This window comes from Rhinolophus hipposideros (assembly GCF_964194185.1).
Source record: "Rhinolophus hipposideros genome assembly, chromosome: 11".
Classification (NCBI taxonomy): Eukaryota; Metazoa; Chordata; class Mammalia; order Chiroptera; family Rhinolophidae; genus Rhinolophus; species Rhinolophus hipposideros.
In genome coordinates, this window is record NC_138057.1 from 37169329 (window position 1) to 37195187 (window position 25859).

At 38.2% G+C, this 25859-nt stretch overlaps 1 protein-coding gene across 12 annotated transcripts in view; it reads right to left on the reverse strand.

Moving 5' to 3' along the window:
- The window catches only part of TRPM3 (transient receptor potential cation channel subfamily M member 3), an 821435-nt gene that overhangs the window by 176178 nt on the left and 619398 nt on the right, over positions 1-25859 (reverse strand). For all 12 annotated transcript variants that reach the window (XR_013994426.1, XM_081066266.1, XM_081066264.1 and 9 more), the window contains one exon: positions 5548-5722. Coding sequence is in view for 11 of the 12 variants with exons in the window: in XM_081066266.1 (XP_080922392.1) it covers positions 5548-5722 (175 nt within the window). In the remaining variant the exon portion in view is untranslated. The remainder of the gene's footprint in view (positions 1-5547; positions 5723-25859) is intronic.

A 25859-nucleotide genomic window follows, 5' to 3' on the forward strand; every position in this document is an offset into this window, starting at 1 on the left:
CACCACAATACTCATACAATTTGTTATCAACTTTCCTTCAATCCTATTCAGATTGATTCTTTTTTCTATGCTGAGTTTTATAAGAGAAAAAATATTTGCTGTTTCTTGGTCATTCATGCTGACACTCAGTTTAGAACCAGTTTTTGATGGAAAAGGAGAGGAGGAGAAATAGAGTCATTATATGGTCATTTTGTGGATAATTAACGTGCATGGTTTCATTGAATAGATTCTCATGAGGAATGCTGCACTCAAGTACTTTGTCCTCTATGCTTCTGTAACACTTTATACATTTATTATAGCCCAGGTGACCTAGTTCTCTATACTCATGTCTACGTTCTAATCTCCATCAATAAAGACCCTGACAGTTAAGGCCATGTCTTACTCATTCCCTACCAGTTCCATGCATATATAGCATAAGCACTCAGTAAAGGTTTACTTGGAAAACAGCTTATAAAAAAAAGAAAAACCAAACTTTCATAAAGCCACCAGTATCCTTTGTCTGTACAAGACATTTCCAACTTCCCTTTGAGAAAGTTAAAAAACAGAATCAGGTTTTGACATGCCTTCTTATAGGAAATTCTAGAAAAGAGACAGGTAAGATGAAATTGACAACAGCTAAAATGGACACTTGAAGTCAGCAGGCTTGATAACTGTTTCCTTCTTTCTCACCTGACATTCCAATTATGTCTAAATCATGCTGGAATACAAACCATCGCTATCAATTACTTTTTTTCAGCAGATCTTATAGAGACAAATGATACACCTGTGACTTCCTTCAGCTTTAGATGAAAATCTCTTCAGCAGCAAAAGAAAATATTAGTGACCATTGTATAGAATGATATGTTCTAGGGAATATAGCCTACACCAGGGTTTCTAAAATGACGAATTTTCTGGAGACTTTCCCTGTCTTTGGTCATTTTGATATGTATTTGGAGAGAAGTAAACTTTTGTCATATATCTGCTAGGATACAATTTTATAATTTGAAGCCATACAACATATTTTTTCTTTTTTTATCTCCACTTTGTGTTCCATTTATGCCTTTACCTCAGTTAATCCAAAAAGGTAGGGACCTTATTAAGCTCCCTTCAAACAGGAAAATCAGATTTTTATTTAGAATATATTAGTATCTAATATCTAATATTAGATATTTGTATTCTAATTCACAATATCTAATTCATATTCCATTGGCACATAAGAATGTGAGCAACTAAAACTTAATTATCCCATACACTAAAATGATAATTATGCAATGTAAGTGCTAAATATCCCTACAACGGCAATCATATGACAGTATGTAAATGAATCAAATTAACACATTGTGCATATTAAATTTACACAGTGTTATATATCAAATACATTCAATTAAAAATGAATGAACAGTCTTTTAGTAATTGCCCTATTGATAATTTCCCAGAAATTATGAACAGACTACTTAAAAGCTCTAAGGCATTCTGCTACTGCAAATTCTACTTCTTGTCCTAGGGTGTTTAAAAGTTGTAAATCTAGATGATTATTTTGCGACAAACATGCCAAAAAAGCATCAGTAATACAATTTGGATTAATGAGTGGCATCATCTCAGAACACACATTAATTCAGTTGCCTTTTCACACGGACATTTTCTCATCTGTGCAATACTTGCTTGCTGAATGATACGTGAGCGGATAGATCACATTTCTTTGCAATCTGAGACTTAGGTTGACAATTATCAGGCAAAGTAATATCTGACCTCAACTTCAGGCACCTGCCTGTGGGTACCTTGCTTAGTCAGACAAAGCATAAAGTGGAATCCAGGTGTTAAAAAATTTGGGTAATTGAATCTAATGCTACTTAGGTAACACTAATGTATGTCTGCAATGTTTAGTCATTTATGATTCAGAAATAAAATTTGATAATATTTTTAAAGCAATGATATTAGTTAGGGAAAGTGACTTGTGACTCATTCTAAACTATGACAGATGGGAAATAGAAATCCAGTACAACAATAAGGAATAAAGAGTTTGACCACTTCTTTCAGGTAGTATACACCACAGATCAGAGATGGGGAGAAAAAGATAAAATAAGAATGTAATTATAATTGTCTCCTAGTTTATCCAATTCCCTTTATGTTGTGATAGATACTGTCATGACTTTTTCTACCTCAAGTAATCTCATGTACAAAAGTTAATTAGTTTTGCCAACTGTAATTTGCTTCCAAAGAGATTCCCTCTTAAATTCATATTCTTAGAAGGTGGTTAATAACAGGAAATTTAACGACAGGCTATCAAGTTCACAAAGGTTAAAATAGAGATGTGAAGATTTTATTCACTCCTTTAAGGTTATAAAATGACAAGCTATATAGCTGAAAATACATATATATTGATAGTCCTTGGGCCTGTATTATTTAACAACCTAAAAATGAACTTTAAAATTTTTAATCATGTTTAAATTATCAAAGTAACTGAAAGTAAAAAACAATGATTTCAAATCCCCATTCAACTTTTATAAACAAGGTGTGTATGTTTCCTATAGTCAATTTTATAGATACAATCATATACACTTATATGTTTATTTATGTGAACAAATAATAAGCATTTATATTTATTTGTAGTGAAACATGTCCAAACTCTGTTGGACTTTGTTGGAAACGAAAGAAGAAATCCTTCTTGATGAATCAGGTCTAGGTGGGCTAATTCTCTCTCTCTCTCTCTCTCTGTGTTTTTTTTTTTTTTTTTTAGTATAAAGAAAGCACACTAGTACAAAATAATTTTCTTTGGAAATAATTTCTTAAATTGGCTGCACATGTATGGCTAGACAATTTCATTTCAAGCTAAATAAACATGATTAATCTGGCAGTTATTCAGACAGCACACAGAAACATTCTGAATTCATTTTATCATGATAAATTTGTAATTCCTTTCCTGGAGTAGCAAGAACATACTTTTAACTATATATATAGCCATATATATATATATATATATATATATATATATATATATATATGTAAATACAAAGCTTCTCTTTAAGCTTCAATTTTTTTAGTAACTATTTATAAACATTTCTTCACAATTTTAAAGTTTTAATTTTAAATAATTCCCACTATACACTATATGAAATTATATCTTAATCCATTATCTCCACCCTAGTTATGTGCATGGCTTCACATTCTTTGATAATCAGACATGGGTCATATGTTTGTATCGGTCACATAAAAGTTGTGCTCTTGCATATTTTGGCCATAGAATAATTAGAGCTAAAGTTAAACTTTAGTTTTAAAACTAAAACTGCCAATTAAAGTTAAAGAGGCATGGGATTTCTGACTCTTAATTTTCAGGAGGGGGTATAATGGACTGGGTGAGGGAAGGAAAAGAGTCCACATGATGTAGGGTTAATCAGCTTAGACACTGGTTTACAACCAGGAATGCATGGATTTTTATCTTTTTGGAATACACAGAATAAAAAAATAAATTATAGTGCAAAATGGAAGCTGAAGGCAACTTAAGTACATTTATATATTTAAAAGACAATATCACTGAAGCACTACTATACAAGAAACACTAAGGCAAATAGCACAAAACACATTTCAGTGAATTTTTATAATACACCAGAGAACATTCTGACCTGGGATTGTGCGCTATGCGGCCTTGGTAAAGCACTTAATTTCTCTGTGTATCTATCTCACAGGTTAAATAATATAGAGTCCCAGCCAGTTCTGAAATGTATAACATTTCTGTTATTAAAACAGAATCAAGAAGGGCAACTTAGCAAAGATTTTAACATTTTAAAGGTACACAACCCCAGATAAAGACAAAAAGTAGTCACTAGGTACAGACTTTATTTATGTATAGACCTAGAAAACCTGAAATGTTGAAGCAAACAGCTTCCTTTTTCATTAGTTTTCTGTAAAGAAAACCTGCATTCTGAATGCAAACTTGTATCTACTTTATAGGAATGCAATACAGTAATTACGAGCACTAGGAAGCAAAAAATAAGCCAGAGATAAAAAAATGTATATATTCTTTAGTTATTTCAGAAAAAAAGAAACAAATTGCTATATTGAAATCAATGAGAATTATGGGTAATTTTTTAATAAAAACAAACCACAGTTGAGGATCTTGAACTCTGGTTGGTAATAGACCTAGAGGCATTTGGGTGAATATTCTCTCTCTCTCTTTTTTTTTTATCTCTTTAGCTATAAAAGGACCAATATTTACTATCAAAGAAGATGATTAAAGTAATTTAATTAATTTGCCAGTAAGCAAACTTCAACTTTCTGCTTACAAAACTTAGGTTTTTTAACAAAAGAAAATCAAAAGCCTTAACAGAGGCTAAAATCACTGTCAATGTTTGCAGTGTTAAGCTGGAGGCCCTATGCTTTTCATTATTCCTCCCTTCACATATTTAGGTTCATGCATTTACTAGGAAAGGATGCTGATTTAATGGCTCACCTACAGTGCTAGACTGCTGGCAAAGACAAGAAAAGAATGGGACAGAAGAGATGGCATTGAGCTGTCATGCTGAATCCCTATTTCAGGGCAGGCTCTGAGGGAGACTGGGGAGTAGGGGGAGGTTCTCTGAAGCAGGTGAGCTTACCTGTGATTTTTATTATTATAATTACAAGCGTGTCTACTTACTAGACATACTATGAGTTCATTGAAGGTAGGAAGATCATGTTATTCTTCACATCTCAGTGTATGGCCCACAGTAAACACTCACTGCATACTTATAGAAGGAGTGAATGAAAGACCCCCATCTCCTGTGGGGCTACCTTTCCCCATGAGTTTCATGTGTTAGGAGACTTGATTAGGTTAGGAAGTTCCTTATTTAAAATTTAATGGCTCCTTTGAGTTTTTCTCCTTACACTCACTCATTCACACCTTGAAATGAATTACTTTGATCTGTGAGTGCCCGGGTTTCACAATTCACTGAGTAGGACCTCAGGTTGGAGGGGCATAACCCATGGAGCTGGGGGCTTTGGATTGTTGACAACAGCATTGAGGGGCACTGATAGACCAAGGAAAGGACACGAGAGGTTCAAGGGGAATTTACACAGCGCCAGAGTGGTTATCTTTACAGAGATTCCACTTGTCAAGCCAATTTAGAGGGATCTGACATCAAAGGCTGCCAATTGTTTTTGTAAATATTTAGTATTTGTAAACACATAGCAGCTTGGTGATGTGGTGTTTGATGGCCAAGCCTGGAAGCTGTATATCTCAACTTTTCCGAAGTTACCTGCACCATATGGTCCATAATAGCTGTGCTTCATGTGTTAAAACCCAATTCCTGCTTCTTCTTACTAGGAGGAGGTAAAGAGGGAAGGAGAAACAAAGACAAGAGAAAGGAGACCACGTCTATGGCCCCTCTCTTCCCCTCACTGTTTATCATCAGTGTGGTCTAGCGTAGCTTTCATGGAATTTCCTACTTCATAAGACATTTAAAATAGGTTCCCCTCCTCATCCTCACCAGCCTCCCATGCCAAATGTCTTAATTAACAAATACCCTCTCTTCCAAGCTTGGAACACAGCTTTTGCACTCATAGCACTCCTATGAGGTCTGGCAAATAACCTACCCGCCTTCTTCTGAATATTTATGCCCGAATGCCAGGATGTCGGAAGCCCGTCCACTCCCATCACAGACAACGACTGGCACTGGAGGGGTGTCTCGAAGGTACTCCAAGACAATCGAGATCACATTGGGTCCTCCTTCCACAATGAGCGCCACCACTGGAACGCCTTGACCGATTCCTGCATTCAAAAATGAAAAGAAAAGGAAAAAAGAGAAAAAAACACAAAGCCAGCAAACCAAAGAAATAAAAAAGAGAAACAAAAAACACAAACTAAAATTACTGTGCACAGGGGGATGTAATAACATATGAGGGTATAAAATACTAAGCAAAATTTAAGAAAACCCTTTAGCGAAACGTTCCCCCCAAGGAGTCTGTTTGACTTTTCCCTCTCCCAACAATTTCCAGGATGCTGGGGTCAGTTAAGGTACTGAATACCATACTTTATCGGTGAGGGCATAAAGGAAGGAAGGGAAAAAGGAACTGATTAGTAGATGAAGCACTGGGCTGGCAGCAAATATATTGGAAGATGAAGGTAATCTTAAGCAAGTCTTTTATGTATCCAATGGTTCAGTTTCTTATATGAAAAATGGGAAGTTAAAAAATGCCACCTTCCTGAAGTCATCACAGTGGTAAGAAAATGTCTACATGGTTCTTTTGATTAAAAACGATCAAAATTAGCTGGAGACATATTTTTAACTTGTTGAATCAACTCTCACTAAATTATGGATTTATTTCTGACCATAAATAATCAGCTTGATTACTGATTCTTAAGAGCTTAGTAGTCATAATAAGGTACCAGGAGACACGGCATCTGCCATCTGCCATTATTGCATGCTTTACTACTGAGCAAGGTGCCAGGCACATGATAGCTGGTCAGTATATACTGGGGGTGCCAAAAAATGTATACAAGTGGACACTTCGGTCAACATTGCTCAAGTAGTAGTTCGCTGTAATCAGAAGTGTCTGGATGCTGATGGTAACCACTTTGAACACCTCTTATAATTGCAGAAGTCAAACATGACTGGTATTTATCTTTTGTTATTGGTATATATTAAGCATTACAATTTTAATACAGTTTTCCTTTCTTAAAATGTGTACATATTTTTTGGCACCCTCTGTATTTGTTAAATTCAGTTGAATTCAGGGGTTTTCCCGGCTTTTCCTAAAGTATTTAAGCTATTTATGCTGAGTCATCAGACACTGCTTTTTTCAAGTAACAACTGTGCTAACATCAGCACTTACATGTGGTTCAACTGAGCATACTAAAGAGAAATATTAAAAACAAATGTCCATGAGAGACATGAAGAGAAATAAATTAATTCGTTTTCAAGTATCATCATTGTTCACTGATGACTTCCTTGTGCTCAATTTGGTATCACACTCTATATTCTGACTCTACCTTCTCAGAGTAGTTAGGGAATTGAGCAGAACCATAAAAATGAGGTGGTTTTGTAGGGTACACAAAGCAGTTACCTTAAAAAAAGAACTAATCAAGATTCTGTACCATTTCTATAAACATGAACTAAAATAGACCTTCATGATCTCAGTTCTCCCTTTTCCCCCCTTCTGCTATGGTTTTATCTTATATCAAGAAACTGATTCCCTGTGAGAAATAATAGTTTGGGATTTGGTTTCTTACTCCATTAATAAGAGATTTTATTTGACTTGTATAACCTGTTTTACTTCTAAAGTACATCTGTCGTCAAGGGCCTTCTCTCTTCTAAGTCAATGTTTTTCATGGCTTGATTTTTATCTTTAAGGCATGGTCCAAAAAGCCAGTTATACCCATTTTGGTTATTTTAAATCTACATTTTAAAAATGTAAGAAAATGACAATTGTGGACCTAGGCAAGATGCCAAGATTTCTTTTTGTTTCCCAGAGGGAATTAGGAGAGAGAGATGACTTGGAACCCATCAAGTTTTCTGTGCGTGGATAGATTTTGAGAATTATGCCTTTACGTCCAAGGAGAAGGAAATGGAAGATCCTGCTTCTCCCCTATGATCCAAAATCTCCTAATGACTCACACAAAAGGTCACTTTAAAGCTCTGTTTGGGTGTCAATGAAGAAGACCCTTTTTCCATTGCTGCTGATTATAAGTATTAAGTAAAATCCTATTGAAAGGCACTTTGAAGATTAACAGCTCATTTGAAATGTTAATACAGCAAACTTCTCTTTGTGGAGAATTTGCTGACAAAAAATACCCACCCTATATAGATTTGTAGTTTAATCTGTCTAGGAAGAGTCTCTTTTCCAACGTTTAAAATTAATTTATGAGGTATTTCCCAAAGTACTATACTATTTAATTTTCCCCTTTGCTTTGTTTTAGTACATGCTCGCATATGGCTTCATATCAAGGAACAAGGTGCTACACCTGATGTGTTATATCAAGTGATACATTCTGACTCATTCTAGGATCTTCTAAGAGAAGGCTTTGCCAAATTCTGACTCATGAGCACTGATTCTGTCAGGGGAATCTTTACTCCGATTCCCAGACCCACTGTGATCCACTCAGTGTTCTCCTGGAGAAGTCCTAGAACAGAACTTCTAGAATGTTCCAGTGAACTAGAGTCTACCAGACAAGAGTCAAGATGGCTGGAAAGCAGTCTTCTCTTTGAGAAGATACATAGGTGCAAAGGATCATTTATCACAGGAAGATTTGAGAGCAATAAACTGACAGTTGCTTTCCAGCCAATGTATTTCTCAAGAAATCAAACTGTTATAACCTCTAGTAATACAGAAGCATTTTATATAATCAGATTTCTTACATTTGGAATGAAACTGTTATCAATTAAAATGATGAAAAAACTATACTAATTCATATATATGTATACCCTGTTTCCCCGAAAATAAGACCTCACCCGACAATCAGCTCTAATGCATCTTTTTGGAGCAAAAATTAATATAATACCTTGTATTATATTATATTATATTACATTATATTATATTACATTATATTGTATTATATTAATTATATTATAAGACCCAGTCTTATATTATAGTAAAATAAGACTGGGTCTTATATTAATTTTTGCTCCTTAAGCCGCATTAGGACTGATTGTCCAGCTAGTTCTTATCTTTGGGGAAAGACGGTATATTCAGTGCTAAAAATTGGATGGAGCAAAGTATCAAAATATCCACTTTTTCATAAATACTGAATATATCTAATAACATATATGCCTCCAAATTGTATTTCCTTCAGTGATAATACAGGGAAATTTGTTCCAGAGAGAATAAAAGCCCCAATAGCCCAAAACAGAAGCATTTTTGATTTCTTAGTTATGGGTGGTAGAGAATCGGTCTAGGCCTAAAAATGTCATGCTTTGTATAAATTAAACTTGCTAATATATCATAATATTTAGCCTTTCTGTCAAGACACACACACACACACTGCCCTTGTTTCTGAGAACAGAAAATTTTATCAAATAATTAGTAATGATCTGAAGCAATGGTCCTTAACTTTTAGAGACAATGATCTTTGAGTACTTTCTTTGTTTCACTTTCGTGAATCTGATGAGAGCTAGTGACTCTTTCTCGAGAAAAATAACTGCACCTATGGACAGTTGCAAAAATATTTCTATGCAGTTTCAAGGGATTCATGGATCCTTGAAGCCTATTCATGAAAACTTGCTGATAGACCTAGACAAAACCCTACCCTAAATTAAGCACATTGATGTATCTGCAAACAGCATCAGTTTGTGTTCTTTTAAGGAGCTCACTGAGGCCTCTGAGATGCGTTGCAGAGTGGGTTTTTAAATACAACTCTATGCCCAAGGAAACTGTGATATTATTCCTGCCCAGTTATATTGATTGGCTAACCTCTCCAGTGTGAAGTACTGCCTATAGGATATCTTTCTCTCTTCTTCCTCTCTCTCCTTGTTTTGCTTCATTTCTTCTGTTCACACTTTGTTTTCTAAATTACATTTTCAACATAAAATATTAAAAAAAAAGTCTCTAGAGAAATTCACAAATTTACAAAATAAAACCTGTAGCATATAACTTTATTAGTAAAAGAAAAGCTTTTTAAAGTATAAAGAATGGTATATATTTTTATTAGTGACATAAAGAAAACATTTTGGGAATCTACTGCAGATTCAGCTGAATGTGCAGGGCCCACTACCATTTTCTTTATGCTCATAAAAAAATTAATATAAATTCCTTTGAAGATCCTTACAAATATATGCCTTGCTCAGCTAAACCCACTGACCATTCATCAAAAACAGTTGTTTGACTTATAATTTTTAAAAAAATATAATCTCTATTATTCAGGAAAATGTTTTCATTTTATTTAGATCCCTCAGGGACTTTTTTTTGTGAATACTTGTCCTTTTAGTTTTGGGAAAAAGTAGGTTAATTCTTTAGTTGATTGCAATAATTTTTCATTTTCTATCATAACCAAAGACTTGTAGTAGTTCTCAGAGATTTCCATTAGAATTTCATTTCAGAGCAATGTAGAGTTGTTCAAGACCGAAGAGGCAAGATTCTTGCCACACTATAACTTTTGCAATTTTGGAACTGGAAGCATCAGAACCTACAAAACTGTGAGCTTGAGTACTTGATTTAGTAGCTACCTTCTACAGGATTCAGGGTTGACCCAGGCCTTTCAACTTATAAACTGAACCCAACCACTTGTTCTTTGCAGAAGATAATCTCTTGTACTTTTGTCACGTTCTGTTGTGACTGCTATGCAGTTCAGCCTGGGCTCCCAATAAGGCAAAAAGTGTCAAAATTGGCTTGAGCAAAGACTGCTGTAAGAAAGGGAGGGGGCAGGAATAGAAGAATGTCTTAAAATTTCAAAGGCCTTTCTCTCTCTCTGTCTCTCTTTCTGATGATGTGAGACCATAATCTATGCTCAGCTCAGGCACTTGTAAAAAATATTTGGTGTGTTGTAGTGAAATGCCTAGGTAATAGAAACTTTTGATCAAACTAAATTAACACTTTGGTTTTATGTCAACATTACCATATGGGGTCTAAAATGCTATGAGCCTAAGGAATAATTTATCTGCGGTTGGAAAATGGTTCATATTTACATGGAGACAGAACATATGAGATTAGTCTTTAGCTAAATCTTAATGACCAAGGCCACAGAGCATGTGACTATTACAGTACGGGTCATTTAGAAAGGAGGCTCTAACTGTAGGTAAAAGATGACTTCCTTAAGATCTTGAGTAATTCAAGATTGAGGCTGTCAGTGGTGGGTGGATGTGGGGACAGAGCCAGGAGTGCAGTTTCCAGGCTCTCGGTCTCAGGTGGAAAGGTGCTGGCTCAGGTAGTAAATGGCCATCAACTGTGATTGGATGGCCATCAGCTGTAACCAGTGAGCCATTGCCCACTAATATAATTGCCGTGGCTACGCTAGCAGCAAAATGGAGGGCTAGCAAGAAGATGGTGGCTGAGCTAGCAAGAGCGGATTGCAGTTAGCAAGTAAGGATGGTTGGCCGAGACAAGAGGATGGTGGGTTGTGGATCATGTGGCTCCTGCTTCCTGTGTCTCCAACCCAGCCGCCAGCGAGAATATAGTGGTATGACTCCCCTATCTATGGCTCTGTGGGTGTCCCTTTTTGGCCTCACCGTGTCCTGCATTTTTATGTGGGGAGCGAGATCTGAGGCCCCGCATGAGTCCCTGCATGACAGTGGACATTTCTGTTTAACAGCTAAAAGCCATGTAGCATTAACACGGACACAGTTAATACATTGGCCTCATCAGCTCTGGAATTACATGATCTGACTTAGACGTTTGCGTGGAGAATTCACATGTTTTGAAATTATGCATAGAGTGAGACTTTCTCAATATGTTTTATGTTGCACAATTTGAAATTTGCATAATTAAATTTTGCATAAAATTAAAAAAGCATTAAACATGTTGCCTTCATCCAAATTCTTACTTGAATGGCCTGGTCTGATTCAATGGTTGACTCTACCAACAGAACACTGGTCACCATCTCCTGTATTTGGACTACATAATGGGGCTGTAAAAACTCAGCCTAAGATCTTGCATTTTTCAAACAGAACCTTACACAGACTTGAGGGACATTAACAGTCACTATAGTGATGGGAAGAGTAGCAGCCAAATTATTTGCCTCAATTTAATGGGCACCAATTTACTGCCTTTTTGAAAAATAAAGGCCTAAGTATGCACAACACCACAGCTTTCCACAAATAATTTCAGAGTTAGATCCTTGATGCCCTTAATATTTCCTGCATCTCTTCTGTGGTCTAGTAATTTTGGGATGGATGTATGAAAATTACGTAAAAATGATAATCAGTTGTATTTAACTAACAACATTCAAAACTATTCTTGTTTATTCGTTTTAAGGTGATTCTTGCCATTAGAAAGACTCCCAGTGCATAAATATTTAGGTACAATTGTAGAATATGATTTTACAGAAAGAATATTTTAATATGCTCTAATTTGCAGAAAAAAAATATGATTGAAAATCTTTGAGTTTCTAAAGGACAGAAGGAGCCCAAGAAAATATCTAGGGATAATATTAAAAAACGCATCTCATTTTAACAAGAATATCTTTTTAGTCTTCTACGGAAGCAGATGTTTTGGATATTGTCTCCATGTTTTGGAAGTAGGATACATCATCTATTCAAGACAATAGAACCATAACTGGAATGTGTCTGATCTTACTTAGAAATGGGTAATAAACCCAAATATCTTTTAGAGAGTCTTGATGATATACCAAGTTGGTAAATGCCAAAACCAGCGCAAAGCAATTATGTATGTCATTATTAATACACTTTTTTTTTGCCGCTACAATTCCACACCTAAATTGATGCTTAGGAAAGTATTTGGAAATATGAAGTACCACACCCACTATTAAGCAAAGTGAAAATACAGTGAGATGTTTCACTTTTAGATACTTATGTTTCTCTAATGGGGAAGGTATTCCTTGAAAGATGACTGGGGTCTTTCTGTGAAGTTGGGACTTCCCAAGGTATAAATGTCCAATCCAATTTAAGTAGGGGTAAAAATATGAATTCCTTAAATATCTTTCCCCGTGATCACCAATCCCTATGGCAGCTCCCTTATTGGCATTTAACTTAATGAATTCCTTCCACATATAATCTTTACATATTTAAAACTAATACCAATATTTCAGGATATCTTGGCATTAGCAATCTCAGCACATTTGGAGATATGAGGTTGTCAAGACACTGAAGATATAGAGTTTGGATTAATGGGAATGCTTCTCTCAGACAGTGGTAATAGATTGAAAAATATGCTGCAGAGATAGTATTTCTTATCCTGGGGACTGAGAATATAAAATCTATTGAATTAATACGGCAAATGCCATTTTTTGGTTTGTTTTCAATATTGTTGAACTAATCAATTTTGTAAATTATCAATACTGCAGGCATTTCTATAGAAATCCTGTACTAGCCGCCACCAGCTGACTCATTTTGGACATTGTCTTCTTGCTTTGCTTTCCTGTATAGCAATCAGAGGCCAAAGGACAGAACTGAGAGAGTGGACACGTGTATTGAATGGGAGATCTTATAAGCCAGCCATGGAGATCACTGTGGCATGTGAACTGGAAACACCCACCATGGCCTCCCTAGCCACATTCCCTATCAGAGAATTGAATTGTCCACAGCAGAGAAGGCAGCCTTATTGGCTTCTTTCAGTGTTCGTTTGATTCCAGCCCTGCAGTGGGCCAGCCTTTCTGGAACTGGAATGAAGACCTTGGGCAAAGGTGAGTAACTTGGAGGGCCTGGGTGGGCATTTGCATTTGAGTAAAGCCTGTTAGCAGTGACTTTAATGGAACCACATGAGGGTGAATAAACAAGCAAAGCAGTCTGTATGCAGGAAGAAAAGAAGGGAGCAGAGGTACTATGGAGGAGAGATCATGTGTCCTGAGAGAGAAGGAGGCAAAAGATGTGTGTGTCTGTGTGTGTGTGTGTGTGAGAGAGAGAAAGAGAGAGAGAGAGTGAGAGAGAGAGAGAGAGAGAGAGAGAGAGAGAGAGAGAGAGAGAGAGAGAGATTGAGATTGAGATTTCCTGGACTGTAGTGACTTTCCAGTCCAAGTTATATTCATTTGGCCATAGTTACTGCATACAGTCCCCTATAGACCAGGGGTAGATTCTTTTTTTTTTCTATAAAGGGTTACATAGTAAATATTTTGGACTTTTAGGATAATGGGTCAAATTGAAAATACTGTCTAGGTACTTATATAACAAGAGAGAAAACAAATTTATACAGAATTTTTATGGATGAATTTCAAAATATAATTTTTTTGTACTATAGGTCTACCAATGAAAAAAAGGGAAATTATATGGATGCTGAAATTTGAATTTCATACAGTTTCAATATGTCACAAAATATTCTTTTGATTTATTATCAAACATTAAAAAATGAAGAAAAAAAAAACATTGTTTGCCCATGAGTCATAGGAAAACAGGTGGGCCATAATTTGCTGGTCTTCTTATAGACACATTTCGGTCTCCTTATGAAAAATACCCCTTTACCTATTTTGAGTGAGTTTCAACTTATTGCTACCAAACATTCTCTTCTCTAGTTTCACCTCTGCTCACGCTGCAGAAGTCTTCACCCATCTTTATTTACCCTAAAAATCCTCACGCGCTCTTTTCTCAGCATGAAGATCCAGACAGAGGAAGCGTCCTTGAGGTCTCTTTGTAAAAGAGGAATTTTGGATAGCAGATATTATTATTATTATTATCATCTAGGTGGGTCCTTAAGAGGCAACATGCAAGTCGAAACTCGATCTAAAACTCCTATCTGTACAGCTGTCAGGCAGGCTTTCATTTTGCAGCGTAGTTGATGCTCATGTGGGAAGCCTGGTTACCAGTCATGGAGAGCTTTTCTGCTTTCTCACACTTAAAGAAAGAAGGACTCACTTGTGTTGTTTAACAATAGAAGGGCTTTTGATCTCCTCTTTGGAGACCTAGAAGATCAAGGGCAGAGAGAGCAATCATTCCTCTTTGATTATCCTTAGTTCCTGGAGAGCAGAAGTGTCATCTTCTATATACAAACTTCTATATACAAAATAGGCTGGGACATTTACCTGTTCTGTCCCTGGCATTGTGGGCCCAAGACTCGGGTGTTACCTTGATTTCAGTGGACTTTCCTGGAAGCACTTCCTCACACACCACCACTACCTTTCTAGCTACTGTCTGCTCTGGAAGCCTTGACCTGTCTCACTCTCTCAGACTGAGGCTGGGGCTACTTGTTTGGAACTGGGCTGAATCTGTCCTGTTCTTGTTCTCAGACTCCGATTCTCAGTCCCATGACTCCCTCTACCTTCTTTAGCCTGCTGGCTTCCTGTTGGCTCCCATTTTCCCTCTCAGCACGAGTCACTAGTCTATTTTACCTCCCTGCCACTACAAACTTTGACAGCATGACTAGACATCACAAAAATTAATAACATGTTATTTGGAAACATGCAAATCTGAGCAGTGTGGAAATACATCTTGATATAAATTGACATACTGTAAATACTTTTGGTTTTCTACCAGTATCTAACATATACAGCTGGTATATAATTCTGAGTAATTTTTCTGAGTAATAAAGAAGTTATTATTTATAAAGCACTTAGAACAGAACCCAGCACTTAGTAAGAACAATATGCTTTAACAAACACAAATATAAATTTCTTATTTATATTTACTAAGCCTATAAAATGTTTCTATAAGTGCATAAATGATGCATGAAGATGAAAGTAAAATAAATGCATTTTCTGTCTTTAAACCAAAAGGATTCTTTGACAAAGAAATAATTTGAAAATTGCTCTTCCAAAGTTTAAACACTCTCACACAGACCAATAATATACTTAGGGAGCCCAGTTCCTTTATCTTGTATTCAAAAGGCTAAAACTTTCTGTTTTGAGGTAGGTTACTTGTTGTATCCCTCCACACATGCCTTCTACCAGGGTCTCTCCTCAGGGCTTCAATCAGCTTATTAAGTCTTTTGAGTTCTGTGGGTTGGACAAAGATGTAAATGCCAAAAAACAAAACCTAAAGGAAGCAGTTTATAAAGGATAAACTGACTCCAAACATATTATATGCTAATTAACTAACAGCTTTTGACTTAGTCAATGGGAAACAATTATTCCCTCTTGGACAGAGAGCTCTGATTGAAATATTCTGCTATTAATGTCTATGTATAACCAGGACATGCAAGCAACATTCCACATGGATCGTTTAAATGGAAAGCGAAGAGTCAATCCCATGGGCTATAAGGCAAGTATTACTTTCATAAAAGGAAAGAGCCAGCACTATTTTCTTTGGGGCTATTGTTTGCAGGCTGAATGTTTTAATGTAATTGATCTAAGTCTACAAGAAAACTCGCCCAAACAAAGCTCTAGTCTCTTAGTCTCAGCTTTGTTCAAAACCCACATCAAAAGGCATTCCTGGCCTTCTCAAATGTAAGGTAATCAGAGTGGTTCTAACTCATTTTACTTTATAATGCTTTGCCCACACTCCCCCATAATTGTGCCAGGATCTAGGCCCACAGCCTGTGCAAGTTCCTTTGGCTTCTTGGCAGAATTTGTAAGTAGCAGAGCAGCCAAGGGAATTATGGATTGAAAAAACATGGAAATATCTAGCCCACAGTGCAGAGCAGAGCTGGGTGGGAGAGGCAGACAGCAGGAGAGAAGGAAATGTTGCTGGTGGTGTGTGTATTAATTTGCCTTTCCAAAATTAGTTTTAAAAAATCTCTTTGCATCAGTTACAGGAGACTGCGATTACTTTCCTCTGCCTCAAATGCAAACAGTTTTATTCTTCCTTTAAGGATTGTTCTTTTTGATTTACTCTTTATGAGGAACTGCTACTCATTCTTCCATTTCCAGATTCAAAAATAAGCCTTCCTCTGGCCCCTGCCTTTGACCCTCCCACCCCCACTAGGCAGAATTAACCATTCTCTATTGTGGGTTCTTCTAGCATTTGCTTTTTAAAAAATTCCATGTCAATGAGTATATACCTCTTAAACTTTTATCACATTAATTATGTTGGGGCATCTCTTTTCTGCATTAGATTTATCTTTGTAGTCCCAGCATATCATACAGTGCTCTATGTGTAATAGTTTATCATTAAAATCTGGGGTACAGAGGAAGGCAAGATACTGAATCACCATCAAGTATATCCTGATTACTCATAGGTTAAATGACAATGTAGTTATTTCCACAGGATTTTTTATGACATAAGCAGTTTTCCCTCAGTCAACTAAGTTGAGAACTAAGGCACCCAAATCTCATTTAAATTTTCATGAAGCCAGGAATTATGCCAATGGCCTGGTTTCTATACTCATTGGTGGAGTGGACTACGGAAATTGCTTCCTGATTTTCCTGCCTCCACAACAATCACCGCATAACTGCTAGTTATCACCCATAAACACTGTCTTCTCTGTAACAACCTTTTGTGGGTTTCCATTGCTTATAGATAAAAGTCCAAATTCTTTTGCACGATAGACAAGACTCCCATATTCTGGACCCAATCTTAATTTGCAGCCTCATGTCCCTCCAGAACTCTCCGTTTATTCTGATTCTGGTCTCATCAGACTCTTTTCATGATCTTCCATCTATAATTTTTTTTAACTTCCTCTTAGCCACCCTAATTTTCAGAGAAGAGTATCTCTCCTATTCCTGATTTCATAAGGGAATTTTTCCAAAAACATCCTTGGGCTTTCTATGCTCTTTTACTCACTTGGCTCTTTGGTGAATTTGAGAATAACTAGGTTTGCTCACTTAGCCTCTCTTTTCTTCCTCTATGGCATCTGCCTGCCTGTAGAAAGCCTGAGACAGCCCACCTCCTCCAGGGGCCCTGCCCCTGAAGATGTGTGTGGTAGGGTGAGATTCTACCCTCACTGTGAAACTCACTATGAGATTCTGCCTAATTCTGGGGAGTCATTAAGCCCACTTGGCCAAGAGTCTTGAAGCCATGCCTTTTAACTTGTCCCCCAACTAAAATGATATTTGAGTCTCATCAAGGACTTCTTTTATTTCTCAAATTGTTCAGAACTTGGATGAGGGGCAGGAATAAGTTGGTGGTTATAAAGGGACTGAGTGTCATATCTCAATACTAATGATGTATACTACTGAAAGTAGAGACGATAGCCCTTTAAGTGGCCTCATAGCATCCTTTCACAGGCCTTAATTACTGGGCCTCAGCAGTGGTCAGAGACCTAGAGAAGAACATTCTGAGTGACATGTGTGGGTGTTCACATTTCACTTGTCTATCTGGATTAAGTCTGGGAGAGTCCAGATTCTTCGGGACTTGAATAGCCAGCTTCAGTTCAGGATCTCATACTTTTAAATTGAAGCCTTGCTATTTCTCAGAATTGGACCCAGCTGGAGTCCTGTGTCCTGAGGCCACTGAGGAGAAAGATGTAAACAATGGTTTACATTCTTCCCTTTGCTGGAAGCACGTCCATGAAAGCTATTACTTCCTCTAGTTGAAATAAATAGGGAATTGTGACTAAAATGGAAACCTAAATTCTGTTCCCTATGAAGTGATTGATATGTTTTAGCAGCTAAGGTGCTGTAGGCTAGGAGTGACCTTCATTTACCACCAAGGTTATTAAAATAGTCAACTGTCATTATTATATATGGCAAAGGAAGGGCACTGATTATTTGAGATCTAGTAATGGTATTTAATCCCATTTTTGACCAATAGTTGGGAAAAGTGATACATTTATTATTATTATTATTATTATTATTATTATTATTATTTTAAGATTTGATTGGGGAAGGGAAACAGGACTTTATTGGGGAACAGTGTGTACTTCCAGGATTTTTTTCCAAGTCAAGTTGTCCTTTACAATCTTAGTTGTGGAGGTTGCTGTTCAGCTTCAAGTTGTTGTCCTTTCAATCTTAGTTGTGGAGGGCGCAGCTCAGCTCCAGGTCCAGTTGCCGTTGCTAATGGCAGGGGGCGCAGCCCACCATCCCTTGCGGGAGTTGCACCGGCAACCTTGTTTTTGAGAGGACGCAATCCAACCAACTGGTCCATCCGGGAGGCAGCTCAGCTCATAGGACTCGAGGAGTTGAACTGGCAACCTTGTGGTTGAGAGCCCACTGGCCCATGTGGGAATCGAACCGGCAGCCTTTGGGGTTAGCAGCGTGGAGCTCTAACCACCTGAGCCACCGGGCCGGCCCCAAAAGTGACACATTTTTATTCGATTATCTGGGCATCTTTTCCGAAAGGTAACTTAAGTCCAATCTGATCAAATCTTTACTGTGGCTAAATCCTTGGTGAAAAATACAAATGACAATGTCATGGGAAGCCTTCTTTCCTCCAGTTTCAAGTTTCCATGTGGAGAGAGTCCCACATGGTGTGACACACCTACCCCCTTAGCCTTTCCTTACTCCTCTCCAAATGTAGAATTAAGTAATTTGATCAGTGGTGACTAATGTCTGTGTTTCTTGACTGGATAGAACTAATCTACTAAAAGTCTTTTAGAGAGGATTTAGCTTCTTTCTTCCTTTTCCGCCAGGTACCTAGTGCCAGTCTATGACATTAGTAAAAATATCTGTTGTAAACCCAAATTTCTCTGGTTGACTGTTAAGGTGAGCAGGTGAACACATTTGGCCCTCACACTAGGTCATCGTCTCCAACAATTTCATCATTAATAAAAATGATATTTTGATCTCCATCTGCCTGACTCCAGTGTCCAACTCTCAGTCAATTTGAAACTTGTCAAAAGAGAAGTATAATTTATGTGGCTTCCTCAAGCTTCAACCCCATGAATGGCAATACTGTCATTTCTGTCCCAGGCTTCATTTTGCAGCAGCAGCTAACAAACTTGAGTCTCCTATTCAAGTATGTGAACATGAACTTATTTTTTTAAGTGCACATATGGCTTTCTCTGAAAAACAAGTTTTCTTCTTGATATCATAGCTCCTTAAAAGGAAATGACAACTGCAACATGTGAAAAGAGCTAATGACAAATGGATCCAAAGTAATGTTGCTTATGAATCTCTGGATTGCAGTGAAAGATTTCGTGTGGTGAAGTCCACTGGGCCAGTTGACGGACGGCAATCTCTCTCCCATAGGGGAAGTGGCAATTGCTGAGCACTTACCAGGTACTGGGCACTCAGCCAGGTGGGCTGCATATGCTTATTCAATCTGCTCGACAATCCTGTGACAGAGATATTAGTATCCCCGTTTTACAGTCAAGTTAACTGAGGCATAGAGAGTAAATTGCATGTCTGAACTGGGTTTCAAACAGAGACCCGTTAGAAAAATGCAGAGTCTGCACTCCTTGCACTCTACTGGGTGACAATATAATTTAATATACAAATACCAGGACACGTTTGCAAGTGAAAGGGTCATCATTAATAGTTGTTCTGTGATGATAGGTATAAATTGGAACTATTTAGTCCTGGACAAACCAGTACATATGCTCAGTCTATCTCTCTGCCTTCGGGTCTCAAATTCATTTCTGGCAGATTTTAAAAATAGATGCCAACCTGAGAAATTTAGAAAGGGGCCTGAGTTTGTTCACTGTGCCTTTGGTACATCTCTTCCTGACTCAAAAAGGCCATACCTCACTGTTGCCCTTCTGTGAGTCCTGGGATCAGGTTTCTAGCTGCATTTAAACTACAGCTGTTCATTAGCAGAGATAGTCCTTCTAGATACAGAGAGGGAAGAAGTTGCAGGGAAGGATTAGATCATTAAGCAAAGGAAAAGAGCAAGAACAATACAGCAGCACCGGCATAAATCCTGTAGGGAGAAACTATCGGCTTAAAGTTTTTCTCATGTCCTAGCATAGCCATGATGGTGCTGCAAACAAATCCCTTCTGCTTTTCTCTCTTATAAATAAATGCCTCATTATATTCTATCACTTAAGCACATCAGAGTACATGATGAGGAATCAGGAGACAGCCGTGGCCTATGGCCATGCAGAGAGTACTTTGGGTCCTTAATCACTGGAGGTGTTTAACCTCATTATCCTGCTCTGCCATGTTTGTGTGAAACAGTCACTTGGCTTATTCCTACTGCTGCTACTAAGGATCATTTGACTGCAATAGGAAGTGCTAATACCATCATTTTAGAAAGTGGGCTATCCTAACTTGCTATACAACAAAGTAGCACCCTAAGGACTGCTCTCAAAAGCCTTATTCTAATGTGCAGAGAACTAGTTTGTGCATTGAAAATTATCATAAGAAGGAGTGTGAAGAAATGCCCATTTCATTTCTCAGCTTTCTTATCAGGGTCTGCTCTAGCACAGTGGCTCTCAAGTTCAGCATGCATCAGAATCACACAGCAGTTAACACACACACTGTTGGGCCCCATCCCAGAGCTTCTGATCAGTAGGTATAGAATGGGACTTGAGAATGTACATTCCTAATAAGTTCCCAGGTAATGCTATTGCTTCCGGTCCATGGACCACATTTTGGAAACCAATGCCCTGGCATAAACTTACAGAGAGAACAGATTTCCGCCTGCGAAAAGATGTGAAATCTAAGATGTGCCCCCGGAGTAAATTAAGATGAAAGCCTGTGGAGTAGGACTGAAACACCCATGTCATGTTTCTAACAGTCTATTTTAAAGTCGAAACCAGGAGTCAGCAAACTTTTTCTGTAAAAGACCAGATAGTAAATATTTTCAAAATTGCAGACTAGACAGGCTCTTTTGCACTCTGCCACTGTAGCTTGAAAAGAGCCATACATGGTACAGAAAAGAAAGAGCCTGGGCATGGCTGTGTTCCAATAAAGCTTTATTTATAAAGACAGATGGTGCAGTAGATTTGGCCCAAAAGCCATAGTTTGCCAACCTTTGGGTCTAACTAATGTGATAAAAATGATTCACATAGGACACCATCTGTTAGTTTGCCATGGCCTGAGTATGCCTATGATCAATGAAAAACTAACCAAGTTGGAAACCTGACTGCATAAGCCAAGCACTGACACCTGTTCTAGTTGTACAAGATTGATATAATACGCCTGTACTGGAAGAAACGTATTCTTCTTGCAATTCAGCACCTAGAACCAACTATTTTAAAAAGTGTTCCCTTATTACTTCATCCTACTTCAATAGGGGTTTCATCGCACTGCTGGAAATTGCTTTCCTATATTTAATACATTCTATACTTGATACTTTGCTTGAAAGTAAAGAATATCTTTTCTGTGTAGCCGGGTCATTTGTAGAGTTGTTAATTTATGGTTTGTTTTCCACAGGTTTTTCCCTTCTCATTTCAAAAAGAACCCACTGAGCTGTCTTTTCTCAGGAGAGGCTCGCGTGGCTCACCTGAAACCTCTTCAATAGTTTTGTTAAAAATCTAAACCACTGATGTCCTGAAAGGGGAGAAGAGAAAGGCAAGTGTCTTTGATGGGGAGAGGTGGTACAGATGAGATAGGGAGAAAATTACTTAACTCTGGGACAGGGAGAAGGGACTCACAATCTCCCTGATGGTCAGTTCCCAGGACTCTTCTTACTTGACCTGTCAGTGGTATTTGACACAGTTGGCCATTCCTTTCTCTTGGAAATACATTCTTCACTTGGCTTCCAGACAGCACTCTCTCCTGGTTTTCCTCTTACCTCACTAGCTGCTCCCTCTTCATCTTCTTTATCGGGCCTCCTCATCTCCCTGACCTCTAATAGAAGGACTGTCCCAAGGCTCAGTTCTTGGTTGTCTCCTGTCCCGTCCTCACACACTCCCTTGTTGATCTCATCCACTCAAATGATTTTATATACTGTCTTCACACTGACAACTTCCATATTTATGTTTCCAGACCAAATATCTCCACTGAACTTCAGTCTCACATAACTGTGCCCCTCTCAAGATTTCCACACATGCTATGAGACATCTCAAATACACCCAAAGCTAAGCTCCTGATATTGTCTCATAGCTGCGATCCCAATCCCACAGTCTTCCCAACCCTAATAAATGGCAACTCCATCCTTCTAGCTGATCAGCCCCCCAAAACTTGGAGTCATCCTTGACTTATCTTTTCTCTCTCACACTCCATATTTAATTTAATGGTAAATCTCATCTGTTCTACCTTCAAATTATAGCCAGAATTTGACTACTTCTCATCAACCCAACCACAAGTCTATGCCAGCACCAGCTTTTTCCTGGATTATTGCCATTTTTTCTTAACTGGTATCTCTGTTTTTATCCCTAGTCATGATTTAGGCTACTCTCAGCTCAGAAGATAAAGCAATTCTGTTGAAACATACAAGACCACTCATTCCTTTGCTTAAAACTCGGCAAGCTCCCATTTCACACAGAGTGAATGTGAAAGCAAAAGGTCTTACAGTCTTCACTGGATCTGGTCCTGGTTCCCTCTGGCCTCCTTTTCTCCTCCTCTCCTCCTTGCTCATTCCACACGGCCACGTAGGCCTCCTGATGTTCCTCCAACATGTCATCCACATTCCTACCTCAGTGCCTTTTTATTGCTATTCCCTTGTGCAGAAATGGTCTTCACAAGATACCACACAGCGTGCTCTCTCATTTCCTCCAAGTCTTTACTCAGGGAGGCCTTCCCACCTCTCTCTTTAAATGGCAGCTCCCTCCCTGCCCTCCTTTTCCTGCCTTCTCTGCTTTATTTCTCTTCCTAGCACTCATCACTCTCTAATACACTGTGTATTTTACTTCTTTACTTTTCTGTCTCCTTCCACCCAAGGGTAAGCTTTATAAAGGTTGGATTCACACAGACACCTGGTGTGAGGGGGACTGTGTGACATGTCTCTTGGGGTGATACCAGCTGCAGCAAAGATACCACTAGCTTTCGTCAGTGCGGGACCATTGAAGCCTTCTTCCTGTGAGGAACTACGTAGGCTTGGGCAGTTGTATCAGTGGTAAGCTTGGTTGAGGGAAGTTAAGAGGCCCTTTTCCAGTTTTCCAGGTAAACTGTAAACACGAGAAAGGTGCGAATAGTGTGAGGGAGGAGAGTGGCAGGGGAAGATGAGGGGGTGGGGGAAGGAGAGAGGGAAAAGAGAAGGAAGGAGAGAGGAGGGGGAGAGGTAGAGTGGGAGAGAGGAGAGGAAGAAAGAAGGAGAGGAAAGTAGAGAAGAGAGGTGAGGAGAGGAGGGGACAGGAGACAGAAATATGGGAGGGGAGGGGAGAAAGAGGGAAAAAGAGGGAGAAAGAGAGAGGGAGAAAGATGGGAAGAGAAGGTGGGAAGTATGGGGAGGAGGAGGAGAAGGGGGGAGAGAGAGAGAGAACCTTAATAAAGATTAAGATAGAATTGATAGGAAGGGGCTTAGAATCAGATTCATTTGAATTTAGGAAAAATTGTACTATATGACATTCCTTACATACCTACATTTATGAACAATAAATTCATACTCACTACAATGATTCTTAGTACTGGAATAATGGAAACAAATACATCAACAGAACAAAATAAAGCCTGCTCTAGGCATGCCAAGTGAACAGAATCTAAGAATAGCTATACAAGGGCGACGTGAGCTTTCCACGTCTCCCCAAACTCCTGATGCAGGCACTCCATGTCTAATTGCTGCTTTCTTCAGAATCTCCCCTACAATTTCATAATAAGTTCTGATATGCACCCAAGTCAGCATACACATCCTGTGTTCTCCCTCTAGGTAGAAGAAAAGCTGCTAATGAGGAAGGGTTCAGCTCAGATTTGTTTGATGACCAGAAAAGCTGACTCTACAGTCCTAACCCCGCCCCTCCGCATTTTAGCAAAGGTGCATCTGTTTTTTTCACCCTGACTCACTCCAGCAGGAATTGTCCACAATACCCCATGTGGTGCCAGAGATGCCAATGCTCATTAGCCAACAAGAACTGTTGATTCTTCTGCCTTAGATTTAGGACTTCAGTGTCTGTCTGCAGGATTGTGGCATGTGGCACTCCACGCAGCTTTTGAAAACTGTCCTCGTCACAAAACAGGGACAGCCTGTTCAGTGAGGGGAAGAGCTGATTATTTGTTTCAGCTAAGGATGCCAAAAAAGAAAAAAAAATCAGCTGTTTGCTTATTTGGTCAGTAAAAGGGCATAACATGTCTATTATTCTCATTTTTGCCAGGAGTTAATGAACGTTAGCTAAGGGTTCAAGGTTAAAAGATTTTTACTGTGTTAAAACATATGACAACTCTATTAGTAACATCTTGGGGGCACTATTCCTAGTCATTTTGCAAGCCTATATGGATTATGCTTCACTTTTACATTCATCAGTTTCAAAGGTTTGAAATGTGCCAGATAATTTTTTGAAAGGGACACATTTTTCAGTCTTAGGAAGTGGCTTTGAAGGGTCCTATGATACATTCCCTGGCCTCATCCATCTCAAGCAAATTAAAATTTCAGCATACATTTTTTTAAAGACCCTTAGGAATCTCATTCTCTAAATATATCCCACTGTAAAATTGTTGGTTATGGCAGAAAAGTACTCAGTCAGCACAAGTTTTCCCATTAATTTTACCTTTGTCTAACTTCCTAAAGTTAGCTGTGCATTTCTACTGAATGGGGGAATCCTAATACAGACTGAAAAGCATCCATGTCCAATTGTCATTTTAAATAAGTAAGGAAAAATCAATAGACATTTCTTTTTCTGCATAAATGGAAATAATGAAGAAACGCTGACATTGGAAGCTAAAAAAAATACATATTCTTAGACTCTCTAAATTCATAAGATGGAAATGATTTAACAATAATCACCATTCAACAGGAACACAGTCAAATTTGGGATCCCAGAGTAAACGCTTTCATGCTCATGACAGTTAGAAGCATGCATGATGGTCTTTGCCCGTACGTGTCTCTGTTCATTTATCTTCCCTGAGTCTTTCTATGTAATATTGTTTTATTATTTGTCCTTCCTTTATAGCTTCTATGATATAAGCTTCTCTGTTACATTTTTATGTCAAGCTTGAAACCAGAGCTAAAAATGAGGCCAGAAAACCAAATATTGATGTTTACAATAAAAATTTATTTAGCACCTACCTGCCTGGGCCAGGAACTGTGCATGGTTTACAAGATGAAAAAATGAGTAAGACTCAGCCTCTGCTCACCAGGAGCTCACAATCTACAGGTGCTGAGGGCTGTACAAGTAGGTAGACAGATAACCACTCTGCCAAAAGAGGTGGTATTATGACAGAGATTTACAGAGTGCTTGTGGGAACAGAGAGGGTGTGGTGAATAACTGAACCCAGCAGGGTCACAGAGTGTGTGTGTGTGTGTGTGTGTGTGTGTGTGTGTGTGTGGTAAGATTTCATAAAGAGAAGATTTTGGAGCTGAGATTTGGAGTGTAGATTTTGCCAATAAGTAGAGTAGGGATTTGGAGTAGAGAATTTCACGAAATATCAAACAGGACAAAAACACATCTGATGGAGTATGCAATTTAAGGTAAACTGCAAATAGCTTGGAATGGGTGGAACATAAGGTCCATATGCATTA